This window comes from Mustela putorius, unplaced genomic scaffold (genome assembly GCF_011764305.1).
Source record: "Mustela putorius furo isolate JIRA1106 unplaced genomic scaffold, ASM1176430v1.1 tig00000127_pilon_pilon_pilon, whole genome shotgun sequence".
NCBI lineage: Eukaryota > Metazoa > Chordata > Mammalia > Carnivora > Mustelidae > Mustela > Mustela putorius.
The window spans coordinates 5,989,886-6,015,593 of record NW_025421288.1 but is presented as its reverse complement, the minus strand read 5'-3'; the positions used below and the strand labels follow the sequence as shown (position 1 = coordinate 6,015,593).

The 25,708-nt window shown below is 50.4% G+C and overlaps 1 protein-coding gene across 4 annotated transcripts in view; it reads right to left on the bottom strand.

The window, feature by feature from the left end:
- STX3 (syntaxin 3) overlaps positions 1 to 25,708 on the bottom strand; it is a 39,638-nt gene that overhangs the window by 13,436 nt on the left and 494 nt on the right. For all 4 annotated transcript variants that reach the window (XM_013044614.2, XM_013044615.2, XM_004770432.3 and 1 more), the window contains exons 2-3: positions 11,082 to 11,165; positions 806 to 905 (exon numbers count right to left, since the gene is read on the bottom strand). In XM_013044614.2, the coding sequence (XP_012900068.1) occupies positions 806 to 905; positions 11,082 to 11,165 (184 nt within the window). The remainder of the gene's footprint in view (positions 1 to 805; positions 906 to 11,081; positions 11,166 to 25,708) is intronic.

The following is a 25,708-nucleotide window of genomic DNA, read 5'->3' as shown; positions in this document are numbered from 1 at the left end:
AAACGCTTCTAAAGACAGATGACGGTAAGACCGCGTCTTGATGAAGGCAGGAGTATTAACCAGGCAGGAAAGGAGGAGAAGAGCAGAGTGTCTGGGAGAAGGGACAACATGTAGAAGACATGAGACAAGAACTACTTGGGGAACAGCCCAAGTTCAATCTGGCTAAAGTAAGGGAGACGTGCGGAGGTGGCAGGAGGAAAAGGTCCAGAGGATGGCAGGCATGTGACCAAGACAATTCCAACATGCTCCTCTGAAATGTTCCAGCTTTAACCTTCAGGTGCTAGGGAGCCACTGATCAATTCAGAGCAAAATAATACTGTCTGGCTCATTCCTTGTCCTTAAGGAACCTAAAATTCAGCCTCAGGCCCCACTCTAAAAATGTGAAAGTTTGCCGAGGCGGCAGCAACAAATGGGAGGACACTTCATGGAAAAAAGGTGGCCCTGATCTGGCAGGATCTGGTTGGGGACAGGGAAAAGCATTTCAGGTGGAGAAACAGCACACGCAAAGGTACTGCCAAGGGTGGGAGATGGGGGGCGTGAGAAGCAGTCAGCGTCACTGCAGGCATGAGAGAGGCTGGACGGGAGCAGAGCAGAGCAGAGCCACGTGGATTCCGCAGGACCATGAAGACAAGCGCTGGCCACGCTGGGGGTGTGAGCTCAGGCAGGGAAAGGGGAACGGAGAGCAGCCAGTGTGTCCACAGTGTGGGGCGGCGCACACACTCCCTGCTGCTCACAGGAGCAAGACTGGCTCAGTCCCAGTGCCAAGGGCCGTCGCTGGATGACTCAGCTCTAAGGAAACACTCACTTGGCTCAGGAATCGGTGCAGACAGGATGATACTGTAGAGTTTCTTAGCCTCTTCCACGTGCTCTGAGATCTTGTCGATGTTCTGACGAGTTTCCTCGATCTAGAATCACAGAGACAATGGCCTTTGTTGGGAGAGGAAGAACATGTCCACAACTGAGACAAAAGCTTAGCAGAGCTCACTGGTGAAAGCTGTCCACCTTCTGGGTTTGTGGGACAGCTAATGAGGACTGAAAAGTCTGCTGCTCCTGGGTAAGCGCCCTTTGCATGGCCAGATAAACTAGCATCCAGAGCAGTCACCAAAAACCCACACATGCTGCTCCTCGTGAAGAACACATCCGCCCATCTGGGACGGGAGGCTGCAGACCAGAGACAAGAAGAGCCGGGAAAACCCATGAAGATGAGTCGAAGGACAAGGCCAATAAACCCCATCAAGCAGACCCGTCAGCCATCCCCAGGATGAGAACAGCAGAGGGGGAAAGAGGGCAGAGAGGAGAAAAGGAAGAGGAAAGAAAGGTAAGGAATGGGAGAGAATAAATATAGAGAGTGAAAACAAAGAAGAGAGAGCGAGAGACTAGGAAGCATGGCCCCCTCAGGAGATGCCAGAGCTTCCCTTGGACACGTGTTCTGCTGCATTTCCCCAGATGATCAGCCTCCAGATGCTCCAGCCACAGGCCATTTCTACACCTGTCTAAAGTTCCTGATTATGCAAGGTGCACATCATAAAATATTTCCAGCATCACAAGACACGGATGCACGAGCACTCAGGCACCATGGCCCCTGCTGATGCAGGAGCCTGACACAGACCTCAGTGCCCTCCAGGTCTAGCTGACGCACTTCCAGAAGGTCGGGCTTGTCAACACTGCAGCAATTAACCAACAAATTCTGTAAAATACCATCTGGCAGGATCTTACCGTCAGGGATACAGTAAAATGTAATTCAGTACGCAGTGTCCAGCATGCCTTCTTCCAGCACATAATTCACTTGTGTCTGAAAACCTAGTCAGAGCTTTCCAGATTTAACAGACAACAGGAAAAATAAAACTTGAGTTCTCTAACCCTCAAATGAGCCCTGCTGCCAGTGGAACCGTGGAGTTTGCCTCTCTACAAACACAGTGGTTGTGAAGAACCACAGTTTGAGAGCAGACTCTCTTGCTTCAGGATGCAGGATGAACTGTCAATGTAACCGTGTGATCAGAGTATAAATCAAAGTACAAGTTGCTACCCACGCATTTGCGAAGCACATTAGCAGCTGGCAGAACCAACCACAGTGATGCATGAGGTCCACGTGAGGAACCTAAAGGTTGAGGACATCACAGGTCACATATTATGATGACACTCAAATAGGGATGTTTGGATGTTAGAGCACTCCAGACTCTAACCTGATTTTTGCATGTTTTTTGCATTATTTCTAAAACTTGCATTATTTTGCATTAGCATTTTTTGCATTTTTTTGCATTATTTCTAAGACTTTTGCATTATTTCTAAGATGCTTTTTTGCATTATTTCTAAGACTTGATCTTTTGGCTTCTCTATACTCTTTAACTTGTAGCAGAATCCCAGACCACCCATCGCTAACAAGGGTCTGTGTTACCACCTGTGAATGTTGGCAGGCTCTAGAGGTGTGACCACCTCAGAATCAGGCCCTCGGGTCAACCCAGAAATTGCCACTTTGCCCCTCCCTTCCCTTATCTCTCACAACTCATAAAAGGTCATTGCATCACACCACGTTCCATTTCTATCATGGGACTGTCTTGCCAAAGTAATTCCATTACATCACATAGGACTGAGGGAAAAGGCTGTCTGGAATAAAATGCACAAACCACTTCAAAAAGGGTTTCACACATCTAACACACCATAAGGCCTCAGATTTTGCATGTTCAACAGATTGGATGTCTTAGACTATATATTCTGGAATATTATTTCATAAAGCAAAGAATATCCTGATCTGAACTTTGGTCAATGGTAGAAAGATGAGATAGGAAGCTGTTAGCTGCAGGGCCTCACGTCCACTGTCACTCCAGATGTTCGGAGACCAGCAGGCAGATGGCCTATCGGACCCCGTGGATGGGAGAGCCGAGCCCTGGGTGCTGCACCCTCAGCTTGCCTGTGGATCGTCCCACCCCAGGGAGCACGGGCTCCCACTCCCAGCAACTCCACCCTCCACCCAGTGTGGGCTGGCTACCCTCTTTCCTCTGTCCCCATCAACCCTACCACTTGGAGGCATCTCGGGGATTCTGATTTAGTAATACAGGAACTGTCAATTCACCAAACAATCACAGAGCCCATCTAGACCTTCAGGAGGGGCAACTGGCTGATCACAAAGCTTCCCTTTTTTGAACTCGGTGTCTCTGTTTTTTCTTGGAAGTGCTGGTTTTCCTCCAAGGTGACTTTCTGGGTATTTCATGGTGGCAGCTACATGCAACTTATTTTCTTTTGTGCATTTGCCAGATAACTGAAGCCTCACTGGCGGGTGGGGGAGCAAACCTGGTATGAAGCCTACCAGGCTGAATCCCAAAGCCCCAGGGCTCTTTGTGTTTGTTGGGGGCTGTTCCCGTGTCCTGACATCACCTTATACAAGAACATATTTAAGAACTGAACTGATTTAACGAACTTGCATGTCAGAGACAAGCGGACACTTCTGTGAGCTCACCCTCATTAGCCCCTTTTTGTAACCTGAGAATACTGCAGCTCACAGGACGGCGCTCACTGCGGGCCATGCTGCAGAAGGAGGTGAAACCGGGTGTCTGTTAGACCCCAAACCCTGTCTCCTGAACCAGGTACAGAGGTGCAAGAACTGCCAATGGGAGGCTCCTCTCTCTTCTCTGGCTCGTCCCGGTGTATTCAGCCAGTGTCACATTAACGCTCATGTTCCACTCCCTGTCTTGTGAGACGGGCTCAGTTGCTGTTTACTGGTATCATGTGGCTTATTGCTTCCTTCTCCTACAGAGAGCTTTAAGCACCAAGAGTCCTCAAGAATCATTGCTGATGGAGGGAACCCATCTGAAAGTTGTAACTTTTTTAACCATCATGCTAAATTTGCAGCCAGTACTTCCTCAGTGCCTACTGATTATATGTTACTTTTCAAAATGTATTTTTTGGGGCACCTGGTGGCTTCGTTCAGCATCCGACTCTTGATTTCAGCTCACGTCATGATCATAGGGTCATGAAACTGAGCCCCACATCGGCCTCTGCACTCAGTGGGGAGTCTGCTTAACGATACTCTCCCTCTGCCCCTCTTCTCTTTCTCGCTCTCAAATAAATCTTTAAAGTGATTTTTTAAAAATGTATTTTTCAATGACTTGTCTGTAATGTGGCCATTCAGACAGTACAGTTCAGAAAATGTTAAGAATCAAACAGGCCAGGCTCAAGTTTCGGCTCCATGTCCCAGCAGTTTTATAACCTTGAACAATCCGCTCACCCCCTTTCACACACACACACACACACAGCCCTGGTTCTTTTCTCTGTGAAACGAGGATTTTCCTGTTTCCCACTGTTTCCCACTCCGTAGAGTTTCTGCGGGGATAAGATGAGATAACGCATGTCAAAGGCTTAACAAGAAGTACATGCTCATGAAGTGAATTGAAATGATGAGAAATCCAGGAACAGCCAGAAATTACCGCCTGTGTACGACGCACCAGGCGCTATGCCTGCCTTCACAAGCGCGCCTCATCTACACCTCCCAGCAATCCCTAGCGTTAACAAAATGCCCTGTGATGCTGTCCGCAGCCACCCCAGGAAATCAAGTAGGGCAGCAAGTCAGTCGCTCTCCACGTTGGGTGTTGCCTCAGGGAACCAATTATGACTACCAGATTATACTAATCACCACCCTCTAACTAGAAGGAGGGAGTTATTTTCAAGGCATGGATGGCCTCCTTCTTCTAGACCTAAGGAGACAGTGGAATCTAATTAGATAATGGGAAGCAGAGAAAGTCCCTTCTTTGGAGAAGCGGCATGCTGCCGTGGGGGAGGGTGGAAGGCTTTGTCCACTGTACTTACGAGTATCTGCCTCCCCTAAGTTCCCACATACTCTGTACCCCCAGTTAGACATACATTAATTCCTGCATATTTATTATGTGCCACCTCGTTACGGTGACAAAGTAATGGGATTGTAAGGGTCACGGTTCATACACCTTCTAGTCCTCAGAACTAGGAGAATCCAAAACAGTTCCTGTTTCATAAGTTCTCAGTCAAGTCCTCTTTGATTTGTTTGCTTCTTGGCTTTGGAAAACAAACAGACTAGAAGGAACAAAGAGGTCTCAGCCCAAGCAACAGAAGTCAAGTCTGTCCGGGGTTTTATCAAGACTAGTGATAAACCAGTGAACTCCCCTTTCACGAACCAAAAGAAATGAGCAGTCTCAGAGTCATTCTGACAGATGAAACTTGTATTCTTAGATAACAATCTCAAATCAATTAAGTACGTTCTGGTTTTGCATCACTCAAAATGTGGTCAGGAAAGCAAAAATCTCTCTAGTTATTTTAGCCAAAATAACAGAATGCAGGGATTCTTTCCCCCAGGATGGAAGGGCCAAGAGGCCGAACAGAGGACGGTGAGGCACGCTGGAAATCACCAACAGCAGGGTCACCAGAGCCCAAGGCCAGGGGCCCTCTGATGGGAGCCAGAGCATGCTGGAGCTGCCCAGCAGAACGGGCACCATGGAGGCAGGCTCTCCCCAGCAACAACGGAGGCCACAGAGGAGGCATGTCTGGGGAGGAAAACCATGGCCTCTTCCCTCCTCCTTGAGTCTTCTGTCAGTGCCTCCCCTAGGGCAGATGCACCAAAGCCAGCGGGCAAGGGAACCTGGGAAATGAGTGACCTTCGGTACGGAGCAGAGCCCAGGAAGGGCAAACAGACACGCGACGGGCAAGGGCTTCACACTGCCCAGCTCACTGATTCACCCAAATATTCCACCTGTAGAAGAAACTAAAGAGTCCTTAACCTGCCAGATTTGACTCGATCCCGAGGTTTCCATGTTACTTTCACTCTGAAGTTCTTAGTTTTAATGAAAGTTAAGCCTCTGCAGAAATGCCTCTGCCTCCAGTTCCTCTAAGTAGGCATCGCTGCGCCCTGCCAGGCCCCCAGCCCCTGGCACACACGCCCTGCACTCTCACCTGTCCCAGCCCTGACGCAGTGACCTCCTCCTGCCTGCACTACCTCACAGCCATCACTGGCCAAGCACGGGGCGTGACGCAGTGTAAGTCTGTTGACTGAGTACATAAGTGAATGCAAGTAATTCGGGAGACAAGCAAGCTTCATAGACCATTGGAACTGCCAAACAGTCTCACAGACTTTTTTTAAAAACACTTCCTCTGGGGTGCCTGGGTGGCTCAGTCAGTTAAGCGGCTGCCTTCGGCTCAGGTCATGATCCCAAGGTCCAGGGACTGAGTCCCACATCGGGCTCCCTGCTTGGCCGGGAGTCTACTTCTCCCTCTGCCTGCTGATTTGCCTACTTGTGCTACTTGTATCTCTGTCAAATAAATAAATAAAATCTTTAATAAAAAAAAAAAAACCACCAAAAACTTTATAATAGCATTTTCTGAAACGTCACTATTCACCCCTGCTAATAGAAGTTATGCATCAGAAAGCATTCTGTGAAAAAAAAAATGCTCAGATAAGCAAATTAAACAGTTTTCTTTATTACGAGACATCTCAGAGCCTTTAGTAAATTCATGTACATTTTAATTCCCCACAGGAGGAAAAGAGTACGAAGCATTTTCAAACATATTTGCTCACCAGCTCTGACGAGCACTCTGATGCACCAAATAGCCATCCCCTGCCCCTGCCCTTCCTTGTGAACAGAACTCGAGTCTGCCTGGGCGGCAATGTCGTCAGCCCCACACGACGATGAGTCAGGATCAGTTCCACGTCAATCCCTGGTGCCCCTCCCAGCTCAGTGGCCATGACATGTGATCCACTGCTGGTCAGTGGGCCCCAAGGGGAAGTCAACTTAGAGGATCTGGGTGGTTTTCTCACCTCATAAAAGGATCCGGGACTGCTCTGGCTTCCCTGTTTCTGACTTCTTGCGATGCTGGTACACGGTGGTGTTGTATCATATGGAGCTGTGGCTCTGGAAGTTTTTAAAATGTGGCACTGGTTCTTTAACGGCCCTCCCACTAAGAGGGGGTATCTATGCACCACTCTTGTGAACCTGGCAGGCCTGTGACTGCTCTGACATCCGAGCACAGAAGTGATGTACCATAGGACCTCCAGAGCCGGAACCCTGCGTTGGAGCCCTGAGCCTCCATGTGACAGAGAGGAGACCCTGAGGATGCTGAGTCGGCGGGGCTAAGAAACCCAAGTCGCAGAGACGGGTCAGGCAGAGGCGCTCTGATGGAGTGTCTCTATGGAGATTTCCCTTGAGTCAGCAGACATCTGAATAAAGAAGTCACTCTAAGTTCCAGCACCCAGCTGTTCTAGTCTTCCCAACTAAGTCCCCGGAAATCATGTAGCAAAAGCCACCCACCTCCACTGTGCCCTGTGCCTGAATTCCTAATCCACAGACTCTGTTGGCACGATAAAATGGTTGTTTTGACACCCTAAATACTGGGGTGATTTGTCATATGGCAACAGGGAATCAGAACAGACTCTATTTCCCAGTCCCAAGGGAAAAGCCAAGAAGATCACAGACATACTGACCCAGACGCCCACCACCTTCAACCCACCGCACCAACCTCAAAGCGGACGTCTTCACGTGGGAACTGATTATGCACCTTTATTGCTTAAGCCACAATAACTCAAAAGCACCCCAGACGGAATGCCGTGGTATGACCCCTAGACGGTCCAGACCCGGGTTAGAGTCCTCATCCCCCTTCCCACAGGCTGCTGCACCAGCCAGCCGCCTAGTCCTTCCACTGCTGGCCTTTCCCCCGCCTCCACGAACTGCCACCAGAACGATTTTCCTGAAACACAGTCTGTGCCCAGCATTTTCTTGCTGAACACCTTCAAAGGCTCCCCTGTCACTCTGACGCAGTTCATAGCCGCAGAAGCAGAAGACGCATCCTCATCTGGACAGACTTCCCAAAGACCTGGAAGTCTAAACCATTCCAGGCCCCCTGAACGGGGCACGTGGACAGGCGGGAAGCTCCGCAGGTGAGTCTGAGGGGCCGGTGGAACCACCGGGGCTTCCCTCACCTTCCGCTCTCCCCTGCTGTGCTCCCCCGGGGCCTGATGTCTCTATCTCGGTGAATCACCAGATAAAGGGACACCAGAGGGCAAAGGACCCTGTCACACAGAATGTTGTTAGTCCCAGCCCTTAACACACCGTGTGAGATGTAAGCCTGTGTGTATTCTCGTGAATGGACGAACGGATACAGAGTAAGCCCCTGATGCTTCTGCCTTCGCAGGCAGGTCCGTTTCCTCTGCAAATGTGTTCTCTCTGCCAACTGAGCAAACAGAGCAAAGAAAATACAGACAGGCACAAATCAGACACTAATCGGAGGTTTATCATTTACCGGCCCCTGGCGTAATCATCACAGGCCTGGGGACCCAAGGGCCAATTCTTTTCTGTAACAGCTGAGAAGCTGGAGAACCCATTTGAGTTTTACGGTGCAGTGCACATTCTGAAAACGTCCTGGTCCCATGACTTCACCTGCACCTTGCACCCGCCCCTCTGACCGGGTTGTGATTCACACACTCAGTCCTCGACAAACAGCCGCGGGGACCTGCTTGCTGGAACAAGTCCAGAAAGCAAGGCATCTCACAAGAGTGCTTCCCAAGCCATCTATTTGGCTCTACTCCCGCAGGATGCACTCAGTGTGTCCCCAGCCACATGCAGGGGCCCCTCCTCATGTCCAAACCCCCGTCACCTGGCACGTACTTTATCCCACTTTCAAGGCTATTTCCAGTCCACATTCCCAAACACATCAGGAACAGCGAGCACAGCTCAGACAGATGAAGACATACTGTATGTCAGCCACCATGCGCGGTACATCTACATATATTCTCCATTTACATTTATAATATCTAGCAGGGGGGCGGCTGGGTGGCTCAGTGGGTTGGGCCTCTGCCTTCGGCTCGGGTCATGATCCCGGGGGCCTGGGATCGAGTCCCGCGTTGGGCTCTCTGCTCAGCGGGGAGCCTGCTTCTCCTCATCTCTCTCTCTGTCTGTCTCTCTGCCTATTTGTGATCTCTCTCTCTGTCAAATAAATAAATAAAATCTTTAAAAAAAATAATAATAATATCTAGCAGGTAACACCACTAGTCCTGCTTTAGAGGAAGCTGGGGTTCAGGGTAGTGAAACAACTTTTCCAAAGTCATGCTGCTGGTCAGGGAGGTGCTGAGATCTGGACTAGGACCCGTGGACACAAGCGGTCCAAAGCCACCCTTAACCCTCCCCCCGTCCCCGCCCCACTGCGGCGTGATCCTCACGGGGGCCCGTCAGATGGAAAGCAGGGGAGTGACATTTACCTAAGCCCAAACAAAGCATTTTCTGGGGGTCAACTCTTTTACTCCCCAACAAATCTGCAAGGTGACTGTGTTGCTCCCCATTTCACAGACCAGCTCATCGAGACTGGGGGAAGTCAAGAAACATGTCCAAGATCACACAGCTAGTAGCAGATAAAGAACTTAACTCCAAAGATGACTCTCTTTCCACCCCACTGTGTAGTCCCCTCCCCCACCCTAATTATGACAGGGTTTGGATTTGTTTTTTGTTTTTTCCTTTTCCTCAATGACAGAAAAGCATCTGGTAAGAAGAAAGCAAAAAAGAAAAGCAGCCCTTGAGGTCTTGTTAAGATTCCAAACGTGACTTTGATGCAGCCAGCACTTGTCTGTTCAGAGAACCCTTGCCGGATGTCTGAAACCCACGTTACCCCCATAACTACCTTGAAAGTACGTACTGACATTCCCAATTTCCAGAGCAGGAATTAGAGGCCAAGGGCGTTAAGTGACTGGACCAAAATCAACTGCTAAGAAATGCTTGAGGAACTGGGACCACGTTGTGGAGGCCCACCATCTTCCCACCTCACATGGGACCCTGCCTTCCGGGGACCCTCACGCTGGCTTACAAGGGGCAAAGCACTGTTTCTGGCAAAGCTGCCTTATCTAAGGGAAGATGTTCTCTAACGTCTCTGCTCCTCCAAGGCAAGATCAGAACAAGCTACCGTGCCTACAGGGGTCCTCCCCACCCCTGAAAAGATCTGTTCCTGCCACGATCCACACCTGGGACAGCACTGGACTCACAAAACTCAAGTGCTCTTGGGTCTCACAGGGACTCCTCGACCAGAAGGACAGACCCACCCAGGGAGAGCGTGGGGAACTGCGGGCGTTCACAGACAACTTCTCCATGAGGCCAGCACACGCTGCAGTTCGCTCCTACCTGCTAACGACTCCCACAGACGACCTGCCGTGAACCGCCATGCTATTTAGACAAGAGCTCGAGGGCGACTTCCCACATCCCCGACCTAGAGACAGGAGGCACCCCCATTCTTCCTGCGGAAAGAATGTAGCGCTCCTTGTCTTCTTTCCAAAAATATAAAAAATTTTATAAAATTAACAAACAAAAAACCCACAGTATGATGGCAGAAACTTCCATCATGGAACTTTTCATGCTTTTGTTTTGAAGGAATATCCATCAGACCCGAACAGGTCTGATACTACACTGAATGCCTTACAAACATTATTCCAGGATATCATCGTAATAACCCCACGGAGGATTATAGTATCGATCCAGATACGGAAACCATGTGTGGGAAGGAACCACCACAGGTCAGCAGCAGGGCTGAGATGTGAACCCATGACTCTACTCCACCACTCACCATCGAACAACGGCATTCCCCACGAGGACCTTCAAGATCAAAGATTATGTGGATCTACAGATGGGGATCTCTGCCCCTGTTGAACTTCCAAAAACATAAACTGCTTGTTTCTTAAGTGCTACAGTTATCACTAGACTTAAGTTAAAGAGCTTGAGTTTTTGGAAACAACAAATAGGATCTATCTGAATCATGGACCAAAAAATGTAATATTTTTTTCTTCTACACTCTTGACGTGACCCCCATGGCTGATCCTGTATTGAAATCACAAAATTTAGGCAAGAAAGGGTATCATGAAAATGGTGTCATGTAGCATAAGACCCTAAAAACATCTCTTTAGGTATAATTTAACCCTCCGTTGACTTTCTCAGTAAGATTAAAGATCCAGCCCCTCCCAAGTATGTATGGAAGAGAATCTCTGGACAACTGCTTGACCTGGCCGCCCCCACCCCAGAAAAAGACCGACCATCCTTTGCTACCCTTGAAAGAGCCGAGTTTCCTCATGGACATTCAAGACAGTCTCCTACCTCTGCAAAGAACTCATCCATGAAAGCCGTGTTGTCAATGGCAATCTCGACCTCATCCGCATCATCATCCTGTGTGAGCTGCTTCTGTGGGAGACAGAAAGGAGCAGAGTGAGGCTCAGGACCCGAGACGGGGCTAAGGGCACCAACTGGCGCTACGCCCATACTAAGCATTATACATATAGGATCTCCCTTAAAACTCAGAACAGCTCTATGAGGCATCAAACTCCAACCTCACACTGTGTGCACTTCAACCCCAGCTGCACCGCTTACTGACTTTTGGCAGTGGGGTGGGGGAGAAAGGGAGGGATGGGTAAGCTACCGACCTCACTGTGCCTCGGCTTCCTTATCTGTAAAATGTGGACAATGCACTAAAGAAGGGGGAGTGGTTAAGAAATGAGACAATGAAGCTAAAACACGTTTTCATTGTGCCTGGCATACTGTAAGTACTCAATAAATGCTAGGTTTTAATGTTGTTGTTACTGTTGTTGTTGGAGGTAGTAGGGTACGTAGTAGTAGGGGTAGTATTATAACTCAATCCAGTTGGAGAACCTAAAACAGAGAGGTTGCACAACTTGGCCACAGTCACACAGCTAAAATGTGGAGACAGATTCTAGCCTGTCTCTTGGATTTGGACCCCATGTTCCCAGCGCCTTCCCCACAGTGTTCAAATGCGTGTCTGCCCTACCAGAGATCTCTATTGGAACAGTTTCTAGCCTCAGTTCCTCCACAGCACTCGCTTCTGATCCTCACAGTGGGAGCAAAGATTTTCCTGTTTTCATAAACCACCTATTGCAAAAAACCCGGCACTGTGTGTTGTTCCCTGTCAGAACGCATGTTTATAAGGAAACGGAAGCTCTCCCCTCAGCCCCCGGCAACCCCTGGGGACCCCAGGTTTCTTGATCTCATTCCACTTCCTCTGCAAAATCATAAAATGGCTACCTAAAGGAACTGATTCCACTCCCGTTCAGCATCCAGGGCCTCAGCTGTTTCTACGTTCTCCCCAGCGCCACACAACACACTGGCCACTTCTAAGCACAGAGGGAAAACGGGTCCTTGGCAGTAGAAGTGGAGAGCGGCAATCCCCCTACACCTGCTTCTCCACGACCTCCAGGGGGCTTTCTAAACCAAGATGTGTCACCCAGACACTCTGAACCCACCAGGGGCCTCTCTTCTCTACCTGCTACCAACCTCCTCCCCAACACACACACATACACACACACACACACACACACATACACACACCACCACCACCACCACCACCACCACCCACACCCCCCAACCCCACCCTCAACAGATGATGGAATTACTAGGAATTCCCACTGAAATCTGAGACTCTCCAGACACCTGCAGAGTCCGTTCTGACCAGCTGGCTCCCCCATCGTGGCATTCTCTGGCTTGTCTGGAACCATCAGCAACCCAAACTTGACAGCCATATTCCAAGAAACTGAATTCGAGGGCAGCGCTACAGCCCCTGAAATCGACTTCCTAAAAAGTCATTCTTTCTGTTCATCTCCTCCAGGACTGAAAGTCCCATTGCCTAAAAGAGCACACGGGACCCATTAAGGCTGGCCCCACCCACACGCCACCCTCTAGGGTGAACTCTCTAGACCAGGCACTGGCAACTCCTGGCTGTTCCAGGACACACCATTCTTTCATTTGCTCAAATGTCACACAAGGACCAGCTGGAAAAACTGTACCTAGCCTTTAAAAGTCAATCTCAAGACCAGCTTCTCTGTGTGCCTTCCCGGTCCCCGCTAAGGTCACAGCGCACCCAGCACAGCCTACTGTTAATTATTCCTTCGCTTATCAATCTTCATCTCCTCCCCACCCTGGCTGTAAACCCCGAGGGCCAGGGTTGCCTCACCTACTGTAACAGACACTCTGAGTGTCCCTGCCTGCCCAGAACACCTTCCTCGGTGCAGAGGACCTTCCCAGAATTGTGTGGGAAAGGTAAAGGGGACCGACCTGGACCCCGGCTCCCTGAGGGATCTGAACGGCACAGTGAACAGAGCTGAGTCGGCCAGCAGCAGTGCCCAACAGAGACACCTGCTGGTTTTGCAGTCACCCTTGCCTCTACCCTTCTGAAGCGGCATCTCAGCTTCCGGCATGTTCCACAGAGGTTCCTAGCACTCCTCCAATGAGCTGAACAGTACTCTTCTAATATTTCAAAAACTCCGTTTTGGAGGAACTGGCTCTTGTCATTCATTCAGGTGTATACTGAGCACTGACCAGGGGCCAGATATGTAAAAAAATGGAATCAGTTTCAGCCCATTGATAGACTAGCCTCTGCAGAGATGCAGCCTGCACTCAGCAGTTTCTATTTGTTTGTTTGTCTGTTTGTTTATTAACATATAATGCATTATTTGTTCCGGGGTTAGCCAGCAGTTTCTAAAGTAGAGACAGAGCACTTCCTTTATCAACTATCATCAGTACGTGGGCCTCTTGGCAGCCTCCAGAGAGAGCTCCGTGTCCCGTGAAGGATCTCTGTGACCCTCACTGGAATACAAGGTCCCAGTCTTCCTCAGGGAAGGTGAGTTAATAAGTGTTTGTTGAGTTTCCTCTCTACAGACGTCATGGAAGTGGGATGAGGCTACCACCCTGGCATGGACAGAGGGAGGTTTCTGGAAGCTGAGAACAACTGTGTCCTGGAGCATGGAAGGCAGGCACCTAGCAGTCCATTGTAACATACATCTTTGAGGTCCCTGGAATTTGCACAAAGCTTCCCCCCATCCGAGACATCGCTTCTTGGCTTGAAGAAGGCCTGGGGGGTGGGGGGGGGGCACAGACTGCTCCATCTCCAGTGAGAGAAATGTGTGAGCCAGGAAAAGAGAAGTCTTTGGAAACTCACAACCTGGGTCTAAAACATGTTGTTAACCACTTGCTCGCCGTGAGACCCCAATCAAGTCTCCTACTGCTCTGGGGTTCTTACCTATAAGTGGTAATAACACTACACACCTTACGACATTGATGGGCATTAGAAAACAGCACATCTGGAAGGTCTCCAGCACAACACTGGGTACACACCAGTTTCCCTATCATCTTGCTGTAAAGACATGTTGTCTAAAAGAGTGAGGTCTCCTCCTTCAAGGAAGTTCTCACACTAACAGCTAGGACAGTAAGGTCGGCTCCAGGGCGTCCAGGCGAGGTGGGATCCAAGGCTCACATCAGCACATACTGGTCGCCAAGCCTTACACGACTGGTTTAGCATCTCTGAGCCTCAGTTTCCTTACTACAAAATAGGGATAATAGTATCCACCAATGCTTCTGTGAGGATTCAATAATATTTTAAAGTTCCTTAGGCAACAGACAGCACGTAGTTACAACTCAAAAATGCTGCCATACAGAAGATCTAGCCAGCTTCTCTACAGCTGCAACCTGAATTTAAGTATCTTTAAATGGGGAAGGAGGGGGGAGAGACATGACTCTTAGAGCTGAAGGCAACTGTACAGATTCTATCATCAATTCTCTCACTTAGAGATGAGCAAATCAAGGCCCACAGCCAAAGGCTGAGTTATGGACACAGCCAGGAAAAGAGCTCGGGTTTCTGGATTCCCATCTTCCCCTGCACAGTCTTTCCCACCAGGCTGGGCCACTTCCAAAAATGTAACACAGCAACACCAACGACAACAGCACAGCTTGAGTCCGGTCAGAGAATCCAAGCAAGAGCCTGTCATCACGGGTTATCCGGAGTCGTGGGACATGGGGACTCCCACCAGGCTTTTACACTGGGAGATCTAACTGGTCCCAGGGAGACCCTTTGTCCCTTCTGACACAGCCAAGGCTCTCTGGACTGAGGCCTCAGGGACCCCAAGCATGCAGCACCCTTTCTCTTCGGCCCACAAGACTGAGCACAGCCAAGAAAAGAACTTCACCATCTTTATCAAAGAATCAAGGCGTGTGGTAACAGGAACACTGCAGGAACTGCAACGTGGGGCCGCAGCAGAAACTCTGAGAACCTTGAGCTCGGCCACTTCCTTCCCCCTCCCATAGGCACAGCCTCCTGCTGCCCGCCCCACCCCACCCCCACCCCAGGAGATGGGAGATCTGCCAGGGGGCAGCGCTGGATCTGCCGCCCACCCCTGCCTCCCAAATGTGCCCCACAGTCCTGTGAAGGAGCCGTGACCACAACCTCCTCCGCAGAGTGGGGAGAGTTCAGGGCCCTAGAGCACAAAGTGCAGGGGCCAAAGCCCTAATTCCTCTCACTCCACACTAACCGCCTTCTCTGTTAACCTCAGTCCATTGGACTCGGGTCCCCCTTGTTCGCCCCCACAGACCCCTGGCCACGACCCCCTAGCTGCTTCACGTTCATCATGTCAGCGAGCCCCGTCCATGTTTTATAGTTGAGGACCTGCAAGCCATGGACGTGCTAAAGTTCCCCAGGGTCTCCCAGCCGCTGATCGGCAGCGTCTACGCTCACACCTGGGTTGTCTGTCTTACGCCCTTGTTATTCCAGTGCACCTTCCCAAAGCGGCCTATCGCCCAGAGCAACCAGCAGCCAGAGCGAGCAGCAGCCCAGCTGGGCGCTTGTCTCATTAAGCCTGGGTTTTCTCACCAAGTAAGGAGCTTAGCTCTCCAGCCCGGCTTTGTGGAACCCCAGGACATTCATTCGAGATGGGCCTCCCAAACCACCCAGGGAAGCCAGGGTACTCGGGGAGCCAAGCAGGCAGGCCCTTCCCTACTCTGAAATCTGCACACCTTCCCTTTTATCTGCTTTATACCCCAGGGCTGAATATAACATTGCATTTGAAGAGTCCCGTTGTCAAAAAAGAAAGGAAGAAAAAAGGAAGCGGGCAGGCAAACCAGCAAGCTTAGCTAGCCAGGAAACCACAGGCTTCAACAAATAGATGCCTTCTGGAGCACAGAGATAGAGAAAGCAAGCCTCTCCCTCCTTTCCAGGTACAAACTTCCGGTTATAAAATAAGCCACGGGATGAAAGGTATGGCACGGGGATTACGGTGGATACTGTCATAAGGTTGTATGAGGACAGAGGGTAATCACACTTACTGTGGTGAGCTCTGCGTAACACAGAGAGTTATCAAAATCTCTGTGTTGTACGCCTGAAACTAAGATAACATCATATTTTGACAGTACGTTAATTAAAAATTAAAAAAAAAAAAACAATATGGCTGCAATGTAAGTTTAAATCATCAGCCATCCCTCAAGGATCATACACATCAGAGCAGCAAGACGGTGGGGAAGGACAAAGAAAGAAACAGGGAGCATCCCAAATGAAGACGTCCCCGATTCCCGCCTTGCCACAGCTGCCAGGCCGCAGGAAGACAGGAGGGTCCCGGGACATGCCAGAAGGCCCGGGATGAGGGAAATACTCAGAGGGGAAGGCCACTAGCAGTCTGGACTAGGAAGGGACATCTGGTCCTTAACTTCCCCCAGTGGGGTATTAAAGGATTGTGGCTGGAGCCGGGGGCAGGGCTCTCCTGGCTCAAGCAGGTGAACACAAATTTGTACACTTCCTCCTCCACATGCGGGAACAGCTCTTTGCTTGGGAGCTACCCACTCCTCTTCATAAACCCGGATTCTGCCCCGGTTAAATTCAAAGGGACAATGGCGTGAGACTTTCCCTGTCCTTGCTGTCCCTCTGCCATCCGCTTCCCTCTGGAATGAGGGCTGTGGATTCCCAGAGACAAAAAGCACCAATGAGGACTCTAAGTGTGCACGCACACACACACACATGCCCAGGACACACTGCCCAACATCTGGTTTTTCCAGTCCCTCTTCTTCAATTAAAAGAGCCAGAAATTCTGAGTAAGCGTGTCAGCTCTCAAGAGGTACTCGGTGCTCGTGTTCCCCACTTACAGCGGCCGATGGCCCTTCTCCAACACCCATGTTCCCTCCCAGCCTGTTTTCTCCTCCAGTGAAAGCCTCCAGGGGGACACTTCCCCTTCTGACCGAAGCCTGCCAGAGGAATCAAGAGGAAATCCACCGTGAACAACACCCTAGTGAGCCTCGCGCTTTTACTTTCAAGATGTCTTCCAGATGAGTAACCTGAGGCCCACACTGGCCCTGTCTGGAAAACGAAGAACTGAGGAACCAGCCCGGGGCCAGGCTGGCCAATAAGGCCAGCGAGTCCGTGGACAACCGAGCAGGACCCGAAGTCCCTGACGGCCCCACGCCACAGGTTCTGCCTCAACAACACTACTTCTTGTTGTAGGTGTGTATTTCGTCACTGACACGAAGCCACCTCTCGAGCAGGCAGTTAAACACTGTGTCCACAGGGGTTCTGGCCAGTAAGGGGCAGCAGGAGGGCTTGACAGAGGGTCTGCGGGGACCAGCGCTCTGGTCCCTCCCCTCCGCACTCCACCTGCAGCTCCTTCCCACTCCAGCTTCTGACACAGCCTCGCTGACTTCAGGGGATGCTGTGAACTGGATTAATCTATACACATGAATGAAAAAGTTACCAGAACAGGGGTGCCTGGGTGGTTCAGTCAGTTAGGCAACAGGCCCCTGGTTTTGGCTCAGGTCATGATCTCAGAGTCATAAGATCAAGCCTGACATCGGGTTCCACACTTAGCAGAGTCTGCCTTGGGACTCTCTCTCCCTCTTCCTCTACTCTCTCTCTCCCCCCCAAAATAAATAAATTATTTATTTAAAATTTATCCACGTATGTAAATCCTATGAATCTTACACACCTATACAGAGACACACAGACACATCTGACATCCCAGGTTAAGAACCCAGCTCTGCAGCTCAGCTGCTGTATGATCTTAAACAAGTCACTGAACCTCTCTGGTGGGGCTCCCTCCTTTGCAATATGAAGAATCTGCTCACAGAACTGTTGTGAGGATTAAATGAGTCAGTACATGTAATGTTGAGAGCAGTGCTGTGTACATATTAAATGCCCAAGACCATGCCACCTAATCTAGAACCGGGCCTGTGTCCTCTGAACAGAGTTTCTACCAAAGGTGGTAGAAATAAATAATACCAATTCTCAGGTGAGGACAGAAGGTCCCTCAGCCGGAACTGAAACTTCCTTCATTTATTTGAATAAAGTCATTTTTCTGGAATATGCATTTAAAGAAATAAAGCTGTCTCTGAATTTGGCTTCTGCCAACTTCTAGCAAATTTTGATATCCACTACTCTTATTATCACTCTAAACATTCTGTCATTTCCTTTTTGGTTTCTTCTTAATCCAAGAGTTATTTAGAAAGATGTTTTAAATTTCTAAAGCAGGTAAGCCTCCCAGGGGGAGGGGGTGGGGCAGGGGGGAGGATTATTGTATTGTTAATTTTATTATGTCATCATCAGAGAACATGGCCTAAAAGATTTCATATTCTGTGCAATCCGACATATATTTTCTTCTTGTCTTCATACACGGTCAGTATTTTTCAGTCTTCTACATGTGTTTGAAAAGATCCTGCTTTCCATTTTTTGGATATAAAAATCATTGAAGTTTCATTCCCAGTACCATGTTAACTGCCAACTGTTTCTGCTTCTCGGGACCTGAGCTAGGTCTGGAGAAGGAACAGTGAAAAGGGATGGAAGTTCACCCAAAGAAAAGGAGGTGGGGGAAAACGTCCTCTGGGTAGATGTCTATACAGATGAGGAATCTGTGGTAGGGGGTTAATTCGTCCAGAATCACACGGCTAACATGGAACCAAGCCAGGATGGAACGCTGCTGGCCCAATCCACTGGGTTCATGGTGCATGAACTTAGAGAGATGATGGGATGTCACAGCCCACCCCACAGCCACACATCCTCTTTCCCACAGGATGAAGTCCCATCCATTCATTCACCCAACAGTATTTACTGAACAACCATCATTTGCCAGACAACAGTACAGACACTGGAGATGCACAGACCAAGCTTGGCACGCCCTGTCCTCCAGGACCTCACTAGCTCCACTGGGAGGCACACCGGTCGTTACAGCTCCACATGCTGAGCGAGGATAGCACTGAAGGAATCACACAACCAGGCGAAGATGGGGTGCCCAACCTTGCCTGAATCTAAGGGGATTCCTTCCTGGGGAGGAGAGTGTCTATTAGAGAATGTTACAAAGGTGACCCCGTGGGGAAATGCTAAAAGATGAGTAGGTTTACCCAAAGGATACCTGCAGGAAGGCCACCGGAGTGAGAAGTCCACCCCTCTTCCTGTGTCCTCTCATATCCCAGGAGCCATTCAAAGAAACTGAAAAATATCTTCTGCTTCTCCCTGGACGGGTCAGGTCCCCTTCCAGCTCTTGCCCCCTACTCCAGCCTTTTCTGACTTCCTCTCCCTCCGCACCCCACCCTCTGACACCCCCACAGCACCCCATTCTCAAGGACACAGAATGGAGGAACCAAAACCATCTTCCTCTCGACTCATCCCCAGCCTCCTGCTCAACACTTCCTTTCCGCCCCATCCCATCACGATCTTTCTAGAACACTTCACTATTAGGTACCCGAGCTCCCATCTACTGAGCGCTCCCCACGGGCTGAGGACTCGTCTAAGACGTGCACTTTACCTTTACCATTTAACCTCGACAGCGATCTTCTGGGGACCCTCCCCATGTTACAGCTGAGAAAATAAAAGCAGAAAGAAGCCAAGCAACCTGCCCAAGATGGCGCAGATGGTGAGCGCCTGAGCCAGGAGAGCCCTTGCTCCCACGGCCGCGAGCGACGCCTCCAACCGCCACTACACCCCCGCGCAGGCATGCAGCACTGGCCTCCCGAAACACGCTTCCAAGGCATGAAAACACCCAAGCCGTGGAAACACCAACCAGGCTGTGGAAAACAAGGAATGACAGAGAAACCGTCGCAGGCCAGGGAAGGTGAAGGAAGCAGGACACCCAACTGCCATCTGGAGTCCTGGACCGAAGCCCAGGTCAGAGACAGGGACATTCGTGGGAAAAGGAGTGGAATCCAAATCCAGTCTGGAGTTCAGTGGGTAGTAACAGGCCAATACCAGTTCCTGAGTTTTGGCAAGCGCACCATCATAATGGAAGGTGTTATCCAGGGAAGACACCAGATGCAGGTAGACAGGGTCTCCCTGCCCTGTCTCTGTAATTTTTCTGTAAATCCAAAATTAGTCCAAAGTTAAAAGTTTATTTTTTTAAAAAAGCAAGCCCAATGCCCCACTGAGTTGCCCTGACCCAAGCAGCTAAGCACCCCAGAGAGCAGCTGTTCCCCTCACCTCCTTTAGGCTGAACCGCATTCACAGTGCCCGCAGGGGAACGCTGCCGTGGAAATGGCCCATTGCCGGAAAACCGGCTGACCTGACCAGGGAGACTGAGGACACTGGTGACAGGAGGAAGCCACATAGACCTGAAGTCCAAGTGGCTGTAGGTATGGCCCCCGGGGGCTCCAGAATCCCAAGTCAGCTCATGTGCACACTGTCCCCATTCATTCACTGGATGCATGGTTACAGCCTTCCCTGCTGGGGGCTCTATGGTCTGTGCTCCCCCAGACAGCACACACACCAGGCAGGCAGCTTCCAACACTCGGTCCCTGCTGTTACCCACCAGCAAGAATAAAGAGTTCGAGGAGTGGGAAGTGCTGCCCACTCAGGGTCTGGAGGCTGCCCTGCGGTGACCCTGGACTGGAGCATTCAGAGGTGTCTAAGGCTTTGCCAGGGGAAAAAATGGGATGAGCTACATTTTCACCCGTGGCATCCACATCTTCTCTTTCACTGTCCTTCTGAACGGGGCCATGCTCCATGATGAACCAGGCTGAGGGTTTAGGAACAGCTAGGAGCCTCAGAACTCGACCATCCTGTCCTTGAGGGTGGAATCAGTGACCCCTGGCTTCTTAAGCAAAGTCACAGGCTTCCTGAGTAAATGCTGCATTTCACCAACCTATAGGTACTGGAGAGGAAAGCCGAAGCCATAATCATGAGTAAGGGCTGTGTAAGGGCCACGCCGTGGATTTGTCAATACACAATACACAAATGTTGGCTAGATGACCACCACGCAGAGTGCCAGGCACTGGAGCCCCACAGGAATCTCCTCTCTGCCACTGCATCAAGGGGCGTGCAGTGCAGTGTGGCTGGGAGACGATCAAATACGGACGCAGGAAAACCTAGAAAAGCCAGACATGTTCGATTCTTGATCCCAACATTTCCTAGCTGGGAACGTCAATCAAATCTGAGCCTCAATCTCCCTACCTGTGAAATGGGAACCATAGAAACCATCACCTTGCCTTGCACAGTTGACAGGGTTAGTTTAGAGACAACGTCCATAAGGCCCCTAACACAAGTCCTGTCAGAGAGTCAGTAGCTGCTCAAAAAAGGGTCATTTTTACAGCAGCTGATGATATGGTGACAACAAGGAAGAGAATTAACAATTTTTAAGATTTTATTTTTAAGTCGTCTCTACACCCAGTGGGAGCTCAACTCACAACCCTGAGATTAAAGATAGTCTGCTGTAGAGTCCCAGCCAGCCAGGTGGCCCTAGAATCATCAATCTTAAAGACAAGAGGACCTAGGAGACAAAGAGTCCAATTCATGAAAAAAAACAAATGAAGGTGGTTTCAAGCCTGCTTCGTGATGACAAAAACCCCACTGGCCTCACAGGAGAAAGGCATTTGCTACAAAGCAGTGCAGACCATGTGGGCACCTGGAACGGTAGCAGGAGATCCAGGCTGCAGTTAGGGAGGGGGAGTGTCAAGAATGTGTTTTGGAAGATAGGTAGGAATTTTGATAGTTGGAGAAGGGAGAGAGCATGACACAAACAAGCATTTCTCCCCCAGCTTCTGCCAGGCCCCGGCCTCCCCCTCACTCCCAGAACAAAAATAAATCTAATCCCCTTCTCGGTCCAAGCGCTTTCTCTTCTGGCCTCTGGCTGATGAGTCCGTAATCCCTGCTCAATCCCCTGTCACTCAGCCCCGTGGGGCCTCCTGTCTGCTCCAGCTCAACTGCTCTCCCATGGGGTGAATCCTCCCAGGAGGAAACCACTGACCAGTGAGAAATCTTATCACTAAAGGACAGAAGCTCAGTGAAAAGGTTCTTAAGTTGAATCTCCATCAAGAGATTCTCAAGTCAGGATGTCAAGATTTGGTTATGAGCCAAAGCACCTGGCACACCAGAGGAGCCCAATATATATTTACTGAATGAAGTAAGCTTTAAAGGGGAAGTACAGCCCCATGCTTCTGACGGGGTTACCCTTGAACCCTTACCATTGGGCCCCCCCATCCCAAGGAGACCCCAGAACGTCAGATGCAACAGGAGGCCAAGAAGCCTTTGGCGGATGCAGTAAGACACAAGACAGAACAGAAAGAAAAAAGAGTCCGTCTGGCCTTTCGAGCCCGACGTGGTTGATTTCATTAGTGTGTCCCTGTTGGCACTGGCTTTGGAGGGCCTGGTGTATCCCAAGTTATTTCTAGTCCTTCACAGGCCAACTTCAGGGGGTCCAAAGTCCTTGACCTCGATTCCCAACATCATTGGCTTCCCACTATCATAACCTACCTTTGATTTGGGTTCTTCTTTCATATGTGACCATTTACTCTTTAAGACCCAGACTCTGTGTCCTAATTCTGTCTAACATGATGTCCAGGAGGAAGAGGTCCAAGAGGATGAGGCTGAGCCTTCCCAGCACATACAAGTCCCAAAGCACTGATCGTGGTGAAGAAGGGAAGCGCTCATGAGTGGGAGAGTGGCTCAGAAAATCCCAGAGCCTCCCCTCTCAGATTTTACGTGTCCTGGAGAGATGAGACGTGGTCTCAACAAAACCAGCTAACTATCCCTTCTGGCAAGCACTCTCTAGTGCCTTGTCCCCAGAGGCCAGTCAACAGGCTCTTCCCACTGTAGCGTCCGCAAGGACGGGATTGTCATCTTCTGCTTCTCCTGCATCTCCCTGTCTGTGAACTTACTACGAACATGCAGAACAGGCGGTAATCGCCAGTAAAGCCAAATACCCATCACTGGTGCTTGGGCCATGGCAGGTGCTCGGTACATGTTTGCGGAATGAAAAAGGAGCACGGACAGGAACTGCATGGACTCCAAGGACCCCAAAGTCGGCTAAGTGAGAAATCAGCAAGAACCGCCTTATGAGACGGGCGGGGGGTAGGCAGTGCCCATTCCTGGCGAGCCTGTCCTCCTCCCTGGGGAAGCAGGCTGCTGACTAAGCCTACCAGGGAGAACAGGGAAAGGGATGAGTCAGGTCTTGTGACCCTGGCCTCTGGAAGGAATGCCCCTCAGTGTGGACGGTGCTCCCAGCAGATCAGGTTGGGGAACTCACATGTCCTATGGCCGATGATTATCTCAGATTATCTCATTCAACTTCCACAACGGCACTATGGGGGGACCGTACAATGACCCGCTTTATGGGTGCAACCCTGAGACTTCGGTCCTGGAAACCTCAGAGCCTCACCTCACCTAGAACCGACTCACATACAACAAAGCATCCACACATCATTAGGGTGAATGAGGGCCTGAAATCTTTTCATTTGCCTTCACTGCTCAAATTCCTACAATGTTCAACCTCCCACAAGCTTCCTGCCTCACCCCACCCCCCCCCCCCCCCCACCTCCAGTTTGAGGGTTCCCAACCTCTCCGGCCAGCCCAGTCTGTCCTTGGGCAGCTCTCACTACTGACAAAGCTTTTGTGCAGAGAGTCCTTCCTTCTACGCATCAACTTCAATCTCCTTTTATCTACAAGGACGAAAGCTAATCTCCTGCACGTGACATCCCTCCCACTATCTGGAGGCAGTTATCAGCTCGCCTCCCCAAAAGGTTTAGAAAGATCCCACAGAGGAGATTGCACAGGACTCCTCCACGTGAAACGGGTTTCTTGCAGGGTAAAGAACGTCCTTCACCGATGAAAGCAACCAGAGGAAGGGTTGCCCTGCTGCAGGGAAGGCACCTCTCACCCGCAGGGGGATAGGGGCGGGGTGCGGACTAGAAACAAAAATCCAAGCAAACTTGAACAGACCTCACAGAAGACGTGAACCAGGAGGGGCTTCTGAGGTGAACAAAAGTTCTTGTTTAACAAAAGAGGAACAGAGAAGCAAAAGGATAAAGGATAGGAAGGAACACAGCTCTTCAGTGGCTGGGCCACAATCAGAACCTTTGAACCTGCAGCCTGGTCCTCTCCGCTCCAAAACACTAGGGCGGCACCCTGACCTTCCCTGGAGGCGAAGCCCCATTTGACAGAGGGTGACAATGAGACTCGGGGAACCAACCCAAAGGGACTTGCTTGGCTTTCCTGGCAAGGAAACTCAGAACTCAAAGTTCTCTGCTACTTGTTGACAGTTGGCTTAAAAGGGGCTGTGGGCTATCTTCCTCTGCAAAGGGATTTTCTAACACAAGGAAGGGAGTTGCCTCCGCCCCCTGTTCAGTTCAGCGCTGTTTTAGGACTGGTGGGTGTGCTGGCCCATAGAGGAAGAGCTTCAAAACCACACTCCTCTTTCCTCCCTGCCTCCCCAGCCAGCACACCTCAGGAAAAGAGTCCGGTGGAGAGCGTCAGGAGCCTGGGATCCACTCCGGGTTGTGCCCTGCCCAGCTCTGGGATACCCCTCCTACCCAAGCTGGGTTCTACTTGCCTCTTGTATGAAAATAGGGGCAATAAAATCTGTCCCGTCAGTGACCAGGATGTTATGAGGCTCAGATGACGAGGCGAGCGGGAGGCAGGGAGTCTCCCTCCCACTCTCTGCAGCTGTGCCTTCTGCATCCTCGGTTCCCCATCACCCTGGCCCCCTCTGCAGCCCTAAGACCCAGAGCTGGCAGAGCAGGCGAGGGGGGCATGAAGGTCCCACCAGAGACAAGGGAGGAGAAAGAAATACCAACCCAATGCCCTCCTGGCAGTCCCTCACGCTTGTAGGAGGGCTGGATTTTTCCAAAGAGCTTTTACAGCTACCAGCATAATATTTACCTTATATTAATCCTACCTGTGCTCTGTACCTTGAAAAGGGGTCTGTGTGCTCTCCCACTATCAGTCCTCACAACCACACCCTTTACAGATGACAAAACTAGGCTCCGAGTAAGCAGTGCAGCCAGGAGGCAAACCCAGTTCTATATATTCCTGTGCTCCCCAAAGCTGAATGTGGTTTTGCCTCACTGGGGAGATTCCTGAGTAATCAGATTGATTTTGTAGGTCCAGGTGGGGCGGGGGTGGGGAGAGGCCTAGACTTCTCGCTACCTAACAAGCTCCCAGGTAGAGGGACTGTTCTGTATCTGCCAAAGGCTAGATTTAAAATTCCATCAAGACAGAGCCTGTGTCACCCAATCCCCAAGGCTTAGCACAGGGCCTGCCCCATAGAATGTACTCAGTAATTATTTGTAGAATGAGTCAATGACTCAAATACCCACGCTTTAACAATTCTCTACATCAAGTCCCATTATGTCATTTGATATCATAACAAATCTCTAAGGCATGATCATCCTCACTCAAAAGATAAGGAAACAGAAGCTCAGAAGGGTAAGTAGGCTGAGTTTTTCAGCTTTAGTGCGGTGGGACCAAAGACAGTCTATCTTCGGATCCTTTGCCCAGCTGTCCGAAGGATGGGGGAGAAATTAATAATTATAGACCTCGGAATGGCGGGGAGCAAAGCCCTTCCTGGCACATGACCAGCTCCCAGCTCAGGAGGTCACCCAGGGGAGGGGCAGCCTGACTCGACGCCCCACTGAGGGAGACAAGGAGGGTAAGAGGAGGCCGATCCTGGGCAGAGTGCCAGGCAGGAGCAGGCAGGTGGAGGTGACCC